The sequence below is a fragment of the Melanostigma gelatinosum genome (assembly GCF_949748355.1).
Source record: "Melanostigma gelatinosum genome assembly, chromosome: 3".
Lineage (NCBI taxonomy): Eukaryota > Metazoa > Chordata > Actinopteri > Perciformes > Zoarcidae > Melanostigma > Melanostigma gelatinosum.
Genome location: NC_136636.1, coordinates 13,510,576 through 13,521,472, shown reverse-complemented (window position 1 = coordinate 13,521,472; position 10,897 = coordinate 13,510,576). Strand labels below are relative to the sequence as shown.

General features: G+C 40.5%; 1 protein-coding gene across 1 annotated transcript; it reads left to right on the top strand.

Moving 5' to 3' along the window:
* Window positions 1-850: 850 nt before the first annotated feature.
* LOC306775242 (MAP kinase-activated protein kinase 2-like) lies at window positions 851-6,117 on the top strand. Its single transcript, XM_079265556.1, has 10 exons — window positions 851-1,483; window positions 2,641-2,780; window positions 3,763-3,827; window positions 3,906-3,985; window positions 4,077-4,203; window positions 4,411-4,486; window positions 4,609-4,733; window positions 5,362-5,447; window positions 5,537-5,617; window positions 5,717-6,117. Exons 1-10 carry the CDS (start codon window positions 1,220-1,222, stop codon window positions 5,891-5,893), a joined length of 1,221 nt encoding a protein of 406 aa, XP_079121682.1. The 5' UTR covers window positions 851-1,219; the 3' UTR covers window positions 5,894-6,117.
* Window positions 6,118-10,897: the final 4,780 nt, after the last annotated feature.

Sequence of the window (10,897 nt, the reverse complement as noted above, 5' to 3'; positions counted from 1 at the left end):
GTTAATGAATCACTGGCAATGTTGTTACATAAATAGTTTCCATGAATACACAAAATGCAAAGTAGACGACAACATTGTGCCAGGCTGTATATTGTTTTTTTGTGCTGAAAATTAAATTAAAGAATGTATAAATGATAAAGCCTTTATGACTCATTTGTATGTCAGTAATCTACAAAAATGTTGTGTCCAAAGATGTCAATGACAAAGAAATCTAGTTATTAATTTTATGTTGTGAAAAAAAGGAAAAGAAGTCTATCAGAATGTGAAAGCCATCTTTTGGTCACAGCTGCCTGGTTTCTTTTTGTTTTCAACCACACACGTTTTCCGCTTTGATGTCCTTTTCAACCAAGTTTTCGGTGCTGAAAAAAGCAACTTGCTATGAAACAACCAGAGACAGATCACTGACGTAATCGCACAGCATTTCGTCTGTTGTCAACCTGGCTAATAAATGTGAAAGAGGAGAGATGGAGGCCATACGTTGTCCTAGAAAACGCAATTGTTTCAATGAATTACATGAAATACAAATAAGGCTCGACTGTAAGCGTATCAGCATGTATGGAAAGAGAAGAGCACAGCCTACCATATCAGACAAACACAATAGGACCTATCCCCCCCCCCCCCCCCATCTTGATTGCTCAGTTAATACCTTTACTTTACCTTGCATCTGTGTGATTCAGCAATAATATTTGAATACATGGATTTCTGGTCATAGCTTCGGGTCTTTGCTGTCTCACTGGTACCCTGCCGTGCGTCTTTACGCGTGGTTGTTCCTTTAAGAGAATACATTTGAGGCGCTCCTCACTGACGTAAGGGAATTGGAGAGCTTGAGTGAACCCCGCAGGAAGAAGACTCAGATAACCGCGATGAGGACCAGGCATGGGCACCGATTTCTGAAGCTTGTTTTATTTCTCTCAGTCATTGAATGTGTTGTTGTACTATTTCTTTAAATTACATCCAGATATCAGTTGGGATCTTTTGAACTTCTCTATGCCAGTGTACCGGTGTGGCTTCAGACCTCCGCCCTTTTTTGTGACAAGGAGGTTTTCTAAATTCCATACCTCCGTTTGTTCGTGTTCGAAGTGGGGCGAGATGTTCTGTCGGGCAGCACGAAAAAGTCCGTTGTGACGTACGCGGATGAACTAGGATGACACCGGATACTTTTTGTTGCAGACACTGATGATATTTGCTCTGCATCACTTTTGGCTTCAACAAAAATAAAATGCATCACAACCAGGAGGAGCAGTCGGTAAATTCAATCACTGCGCAGCACGGGACAGGGCACCACAGTGACACCAACAGCCTGGAGAGCAGCTTGGGCAGCGGCCCCACTGACGTCCAGCCGCCTGCTTACTCCAAACTGGAGTTCAGGAAGAATGCAGTGACAGATGATTATAAAATCACAGCTCAGGTTCTTGGCCTGGGCATCAATGGCAAAGTGCTGGAATGTTATTGCAAGAAAACGGGAGAGAAATGTGCCCTCAAGGTGTGTGTGCATCTGCTTCTTAACCCTGTTGTTATCTGGGTGATACTCTGGAGGCTGCTGCCACTGGAAAGACAGAGAGCAGCCATAAATTATTCATGTATACGGTATCCACCGTGTATTATACTGGAAATCTGTCCAGAATTTCGACCTAATGTAAGGTTTGATGTCTAGTATTTATTTTTCATTTGTATGATTAGTTATCTGATGTGGCGCAGCAGATGAAATATGAATTCAACCATGGATGGATGAAGCAATTATCTGCAAATTCACTTCCTGAGCCCTGACAGTGGACGTGTCTGTCAGACAGTGGACGTGTCTGTCAGACAGCGATGTGCTGTCTGGGATGCGCTGACACAGTTTCCACTCTGCTCTATACTATTGCTGTGTGGACAATGATCTGCCCTGTTAATACTTTACATAATCGTCTGACATTTAACACATTAATACTCCTCTACGTAACATTTAGTTACATTTAGCTTGTTAAATGTTTACAGTGATTTTTTTTAAAGACAACTTGGGAAATATCAGGTGTGAGAGATTCAGTGCTGGTAAGTCAACAAACAGCTTTAAGAAAACACAAACAGGAAGAGCAGCCCCATGAGCGCCTCTGCTTCTTTCATTTGGGATATCTTTCTAGGAAATGGGAAATCTGTGGAAATAATCTTCTGTTCTGCAGGGTGAAGCTGTGATTTGTGCATAGAGACTTTTGAGAAAAGTCAAACACTCATATCTGAGCGTTTCCTCCTGCACTGCTAAAAATGAATTGTAATGTCCACAAGGGGTTTAGGAAGGGGTCTGCATGTCTAGGAAAATAGGATATCCTCCCACCAGAACTGCAGCACTGTGTCTTTAAAGATAGAGCACAGAGCCAAATGCATTCTCAGTATTCACTCTCAATGTTCTTTCCAGAAAATGTAGATGAATGGCTTTAATAGCGGCCACTAACAGTGCTGTAAACGGTGAGTGTCTTCACAACAGAGCATTTGTTTGTCTCTGTGTGGGTTCATTGATTTCTTGACAAAGATGTCAAACTACTTCTGTTGAAAAGAAATAAGGCGTATCTACTTTAGACTGAGAGACTGTGATCTACAAACACGCAGATACATTTAGACAAATATGAAACAGGCATTTCCTTGATACGTGTTTTTGTGGAGCAGATCCTGTATGATACTCCTAAAGCCAGACGGGAGGTTGAGCTGCACTGGCGAGTTTCCGGAGGTCCCCACATCGTCCGAATACTCAGCCTGTATGAGAACATGCACCAGGGGAAGAAATGTCTCCTCATCATAATGGAGTGGTGAGCATGACCAGCACTACGATGCTCATCGTCTGCTTGATTTAGGCCTTTACAGGAAAGCTCAAATAGATTGTGTTTTTTCTCTAATTTGCTCGAGGTTTGCATTCATTTAGGAAGAGAAATGGATTGTGTGAAGTCATACAACCTAAATCTGCCTCGTACTGTATGTGAGTAATGTAACAACCGATGCCCTGTTCAGACTGTCTTGCATTCTTGAGTGACCACTTGGGATTGGAATATAATTTTGCACTTGCATTTGATTTTGGGGGAAACTAAACAGGGAAAAATACATATCTTCAATCTCCCATACTTTTATTGTTTCTGTTTGCATCATGGATAAAAACAACTTTAAAATCCTGATTGCTCTTTGCTCTCTGAGGCGTCTTCCAGATCGCAGCTTGTACTTTTAGATAACATATTGAGGTCCTAACTCTTTTTCTGGGGTTGTTTAAATTACATCTTCCTTAAAGTTCTGCATGCTAAAAAAAAGACTGACCTTTTTCTATATGTATTTAATATTTTTATTTCTTACATAATCTGCATAGATATATATTTGCTATATTCTTTGTGTAGCGATAACAACTACGCCCTTTTAGGTGTTTGTTATACATTACTTATATACATTACATTACTTTCCATTGTTATTTTTTCCTGCTTTTAAATAACTGGAAATAATTAGACTCATGAACTCACGGACTCTTATTGAAATAAAGCTCATTTGAATCTGTAATGTCCTGAACCAAATATGTCACATCATTTATGTGTCGTTTAAAAAAAGTTTATTATTCTCCCTTTAAAGCTTCCTTACTGCTTGAGTCATCGGAGTCTGCAGTGGCTCAGAAGACTGTACTCATCTCAACAGTACATTGTGACTCACAATGACTTGCTTTGTTGCCAAACCACAATCGCAGTAATGAACTGTGGTCGGCTGCCAAGAGTCCCCTCGCTGCCAGTTCTGATGTCTTTGTTGATCTTGTCACAGTATGGAGGGAGGAGAGCTGTTCAGTCGCATTCAGGCCAGAGGGGACCAGGCTTTTACAGAGAGAGGTGGGTTATAGTTCACGTTCAGCAGCTTTAATGTATGGGTCCTGTACGTGTTACATCTATGTCATGTCTGTCCATCAGAGGCGTCAGAGATCATGCATGACATCGGCACGGCCATAGAGTATCTCCACCACATGGACATCGCTCATAGGGATGTGAAGGTGCTGCCGCTGCTACGGTCAGAAAGAATTTCTAACTGAAATACATTGTTTTGAATTTTCTGTTGTTTTCTTTTCCCCATGCACACTGCAGCCTGAAAACCTGCTCTATACCACCAAGGAGAGTAACGCCACACTGACGCTGACTGACTTTGGCTTTGCTAAGGAGACGACACTGCAAAACTCCCTCCAAACTCCCTGTTACACTCCGTATTATGTTGGTGAGCGTTTACTGTCCAGCATTAGAATGAGTTTGAGTGAAATCTGCTGTACACTGCAATGTGCTATTACCGAGATAGCTTTTTGGTATGTCATTCACTCACATGCTGTCCACGTGTGTCTGCATATTTATCTGCTTTTGTGTGAATGTGCCTTTCATTCTCCACATCATTGCGTTGTTTTTTGTCTGTATCTATTTGTCCATTCAGCCCCAGAAGTGCTTGGGCCAGAGAAATATGACAAATCATGTGACATGTGGTCTCTGGGCGTAATCATGTACATTCTGTGAGTATCATGTGTGTCTGCAACTGATTCAACTTAATTAAACACATACAACTATTTTGGGATATTGTATATTCATGTTCAACTCTGCATTTTCTTTAAAGAGCCTCTTTTTCTGTTTCTAGTCTGTGTGGGTTTCCTCCGTTCTACTCAAACACAGGTCAGGCCATCTCTCCAGGCATGAAGCAGAGGATCAGGTTGGGCCAATATGAGTTCCCCAACCCTGAGTGGGCTGAGGTTTCGGAGGAAGGTCAGACTTTGGGCATACAATTCATAAATATGAAGGGAAAGATTCAAAAACTGTAATGGGGTTCTTACTTTGTATGAAAACCAGCATAAAGTCAGGAATAAACATGGAATACAACAAATATGTTAGTTTTATGACCTGCAACTTTACTGTTCTGGTTCAGTCTGATCACTGCACACTACTTGCCCAGCACCAAACGACAGACTGACACAATTTGCAACGAGTTGGTGAATATGGTGGTGCATTTAGCAGCACAAGAGACACATACTTACCTCAGGAGTTGGTAGAGAACAAAAATAGAGCTAAATGAAAGTGAATGATAGACTTACATTCATCAGGAGGCCAGAAACACAACTACAAATGATTGATAATGCTGCTCTGTAACAGCTAGATATAAGCAACTGCAAAAAAAAGTCTTCCATAAGAACTTAAGACAATGATACATCAGTGTTTGTTACAGCTTGTTTCCACAGACCCAAAGTGGCAAAAAAATAAATGAAGGCTGCATTCACCCAATCACATGTTTGAAAGTTCCTGAACACCCTGTATCTCCAGACAACACAAAAAAAGAACATCATTATAGCTCCATATTGCACTAAAATGCTTGGCATTGTTTCATTTTGTTTTGTAGCAAAACAGCTCATCATTCAGTTACTGAAGACGGACCCCAATGAGAGGATGACCATCGGCCAGTTCGTCAACCATCCCTGGATTAGTGTAAATGATCCCTTTGTCACCTCGCCTATAGACCCGTATGCTTTATCCCCTTTTATTCAAAAGATTTTTGTGTTATTTTTGTGCTGCAGCAATCAATGGTGGTCCCTCCGACCCCCCTCCACACCTCACGTGTTTTGACAGAGGACAAGGAGCTGTGGGACGATGTGAAGGTGGGACACACTGTTTGGTTCCATTTATATTTAGAATATGACCACAAGGTGGCAGTAAAGCACCCGATTTTCAGCACAAAATGTCTCGTCTTCCAACAGGAGGAAATGACCAGCGCCCTGGCCACAATGCGTGTCGACTACGACCAGGTTAAGATCAAAGACCTGGACACGTCCAACAACCCTCTGCTCAACAAGAGACGGAAGAGGCCCGTCCCTGGAGGAGCTGACAGAGGAGGAGACGATGGTGGAGGAGATGAGGTGTATAATAGCCACTGAGAAGTTACATTTTCTGAAGAGCATGGGGAAATGATTATTGGACAAAAGTAGTATAAAACCATGAGAACCAGGGTGAGCAGTTTTCCCACCAACATATCACTGATTGTATTTTACTCACCCTTTCTCCTTCTTTGTATCACTGCACTCAATAGTCTAATTAATGTCATTTATTTTCATTGTTACCACTCTTTACATTGAAAATAAAATTGTTTTTTTATGTTTCAACATCAGGAAACTGTATTTGACACAGTTTGTTTGACACAAATAATTATAAAACCTCGTTGGAGACTGTTATTAATGCTGTCTGGTGAAAACACGAGAGTGAGTTGAGTGCAGATATTTTGCATGTTCTTCTTGCTGTAAACAAAGAAAGACTGTATGTGGAAGTCATAAAATATATTTGTTAGGCAAGATTACATCGAACTCAATAGTCCTCTAGGGGAATCGTTTTGGTGGGGATTACCAGACATTTCCGCACACTTGAAGTTTCTTCCCGTGAGAGCCTCTGCTAAACCATTAATACTCCCTCATTGAGTTTTTAGCTGCAAGATAAATGTTCACTTTTACGGTAGACTGTTGAATAAACTAGAAAATAGAAGCGCAACAGCTTCAGTGAGCAGGACTTATGGCAGAGACCCAACTGTTCATTTTCCATGCGCACAGCAGATGTAACCAGTAGAAGAAGTACTCCCATGTCAAAACAATCCATTACAAGTAACAGTCAGTTAAAGTCTTACTTAAGTAAAACTACTATAAACAAAATATAATTCATCTTTCAAAAGAAAAAGTGTTCATTAAGTGGAAGAATGACTCCTGTCAGTGTTGTATTATTGTATGTCATTCACAATACATTATAAATAATCATCATTTTAATGTTGGATGGTTGGGGTGGAGCTAATAATAACTACTTTATATGCTGTTGGGAACTTTCTTCTATAACACTGTATGATATTTTTTAAACTCTATATTTCCTTCTCAAATATAGCAAAGTAGAAGTATAAGGTAGCATGAAATGCAAATACTCAATTCAAGTACCTCAAAACTGAACTTAAGTATCGTACTTGAGTACTTGAGTAAATACTTGGTTATTTTTCACAGTTGGTTGTAGATTATGTTGCTTATGTTTCAGAGTTTCATCCTTTCATACAGCATACTGACGGGTGAAGTAGAGGCTGTGTGATCAAAACTTACATTATTCATCTTGAATACATATTATCAACAGATGTCTCTTGACATTGACTGTATAGAGTTGTTCATTTAGGGAAGGAAAGCCACAGTGCATACACAACGTACAGCACGTCAAATACATTTGCATGATGACAAGCTGCGATGGAAATATCACCATTCAAATCAGTTACAGTCAGGACTAAATGTACTGGGTTCAGAAATGAAAGAGAAGACAAGGTAGTGACAGTAGTGGTGAGTAGAAGGTGAAAACAAGGGACTTGTGATGGCGTCAAGTCGGCTTCTTAGATGTAATGTAATGAGTGATCTCCTGACTTGTCGTGAGAAAAGTCTCCTCTTCACTCTGCTGGAACCTCAGTGTAAGGTCAGTTCATTACTGTCACTTTAAATTAATATGCTTGAAATACAACATAAAAATGAGTAACTTAGGGTTTTTCAGTATTCTTAAAAATTAGAATTAGCATTTGAAACTGTTATATACTTGTCATTGCCATAAATTACCATTTTAAGTATTTATGAAACTTAATAATAATTTTGCTCACAGAAAGAGATTGTGGGCTGTGAAATGGAAAATGTTTGAAAAGTAACATTTCATCTCCTAAGTATATGTGGATGTTACTGTATTACCTCGGTGTTATCAGTAACACGTATCAGAGGAAGCTTGTTGGATGAATGGGCTTTCTATGAGGGCTGTTTTGTTTACAGTCTGCTGCTTGTGTTGCCTGGCGCTACCATGTTGTGTTACCAGAGCAGGTGCTGCAAGATGTAGAAATGTACACCTTTTAAAGCACTTGAATAGAGAAACAAGTAAATACTGAAAAAAAGAAAGAACAAATAGGGGGGTTTGGTTACAGGTCAGACACTACTACAATAAGATGGTCATTTTGGAATGTAAAAAGCAATGTCAATTTGTTCAACCATACTTATATACAGTCTGTGCATATGACTTGATTTCATAGGATTTAGGTTCTGTGATTTATTTTCTAAATGATCAGGAAACTTCAGGTAGCTGCCATCTTTAAAAAAAAAAGAACCCAGCGCGAAACCCCGCTGAAAGTGCAAGATAAAAAGATTGTCACTGAAAGAAACAACTACTTTACACAGTCCTAAATAAAAAAAGAGATTGTGGTTGGTTTTATAGACAGGCATAACTGTGTGTCATTAGCATAAGAGTGAACATCAGATCAAAAGTGTCGAAGTGTATCATCAATAGAGAAAAGAAGGGACTCGAATCCCGTGACCCAACAGCTTTGGTGTAATATGATGATGATGATTTACCATTGCACCCATGGGGATGGTAGGACCTGAATGAGTGAACCTAGTTAATGGCAGGGCTCTAAGATAATGGGAAGTTAAATGGATCATTTCCCAGCATCATCAGCCTCTAAAAAGAGGTCACAATCTCTCTGAGGAGCTGCCTCTCTGGTATGTGACACTCTGAAATTAAACCAGAATATCTCAAAGGTTACTCTGTGTCAGAAATTATACGAGTTGGTTCAAAAACAAAAACAAATTCTCATACATTAAGAAAGCAGTTTGGTGGCGGGATTGTGCAAACTTTCTAAATGAAGGGTTGAGGCAAAAAAGAGCAAAATAGGGAAGATGCACAAACACTGACTGAACCATAGACCTAATCAACAACGCTTTTGGGAATTGAAAGTATTCACCAGCAGAGAAGAGGCTGTAAAACATCTCAGCGAAGTGTAACCCTTTTAGTCTGCTTTGGTAATAGGATGAAGTGATCTCAAGTCTATTCCATTTTTGAGATCTGTGTATTTCAGCTGATCAAAACTACAGTAGCACAGATACTAGTGGCCGAAGATACCCAGGGTCGGAGTCCAGGCTGGAGTTGTTTGGGTTGTGGCGCGGTGTGTCTCATTGAGGATAAGTCCATTCACGCCCACTTTCTGCGTCTGTACTGTGTCAAGGTAAGAGGAACTGCAGGACTGATTAGAGACGCTTCACCTACTCTACTAACACCTGGTTTCCTCAATGAAATGACATGTTAGCTTCCATTCTGTGTAGAAGTAGTTGCATGTATGGGACAGCTATAGTTCCCTTTGATTTGCAATTTCCTTTAGTAACAATTTTCTTGCTAGGTACCTGCACTTTTCCTTCTGCAACGACTATAATAGAATCACCTTTCCTTTTATCTTTCCTTGAACACAGCGTGCCAAGTTACTGTGGGAGCAGGAGCTGTACATTCCATTCAAGTACACTGCAACTCGCACATTCTTCCATACTTTCCCTGCAGATGTAAGCACTCCTGTTTTAAAGTATTAGTGTATGTATGCAGCGTGCTGGTCAGAGAATTAGCGTGAGTTGATTTAAGGTGGAATTACTGTGTTTGCATAGAGCCAACAGGTGGGCCTCAACTTTGCGGAAGAGACTGAGGCAGTGGAGTTTCATCTGGCGGTGGAGGCTGTTCAAATGAACCAAGGTTAGAATAACAACAAAACGATGACTCATATCAACACATTTCAAAGGTGTGTTCGCTCTTTTATTGGAATTGCTCTTGTTTCCTGTCATTCCATTACTTCTGTTTCACAGAAATGATGATCACAATGAGAGGAATAACAAATTCTGAGAACGGAAACAAGTCGACAAGTGATCCACCTGATTCTGGGTGACAAAAATGTTACAACTCCATTGACGTAAAAAATAGAAGAGAGCAGAGGTTTAAAGGGTGGTTTACTTTTTTCTGTAGAATAAAGCCACTTGACCATTTGGACAAAGAGCAACATTTCCCCCTTTCACCATCCACAACAGTTACACCAACCACCAGTTCAGTAAGTCAAATTAGACAGTGAAATGCAAATAGCCTACATGAATAGAATCACACATCGTGACACCCTCAAAGTTAGAATTAGTCCGTGTGGAAACAACATAAATCAGTCCATTATCTGCTTGGAGATGTCTAAGGTTCCTGACGCTGCTATGAGGAGGCTGTTGATTCGTTCAAGATTCAATGAGAATGACCTGAGAGACGAAGACATTGCTGAAGCTGGTGACTTCGTCCTCAACCAATTTGACAGCCCAAAGGCTGTGCAGAAAGAGCACAGGAACAGAGGTATACTTGATCTTGAAAATTGTTGTGGAATGTAAAACTTGTTGTTTTTTATACTTTAAAAGCATACATTTAAAAGTAATACTGGATCTTTTGAGTGCTTTTGCATTTTTGACAGGCTCAGTATCTCAGACATTGCCGAGAGCTGCAGGGACATCCATCTCCCTTGCTCTGAAGAAAGGACCTTTGCCACCGGTTCCCCCCATCAAAGGCAGCAACACCTCCCAACAGACACCACAGTACACAGATCCACAACACCAGAGTCCGAGTCCTTTTCAGATTCCTCCTCCACCTTCTATGCCTGCTCCAGTTCTCCCAGAGAGAATCAGAAGGAGTGCAAGTTTCCAACCTGTAAGAGGACCAGGACAAATGCCCTTACAGTTCTGTAAATTTGAATATGTGAAATGTGTGGTCTGAATGATCTTAACTTTTGTTTGCAATGGCAGGTGTGCTCCAGAAAGAGGTGACCGTATTCTGAGTGCAATGAGAGAAGTGTTCAGACAAAAGCAGCGGCTCCAGATGGGTACAGGTGGAAGTCATATGAAGCTGGACCCTAACAGTGACAGACACCTTTTTAAAGAAACTTTGGTTTCAACTGTGCTATGTACGATGCACTCATTAAAAAATGTGTGATATAGCTGAGATGCTGCTTTTTGTCACTTACACAAGGCCATGGCCGGATTAACCTGTTATAGCCGTTATACATCATATGCTATAATGACACCACCAATGGTTTTGTTTGTGTCAGTTTA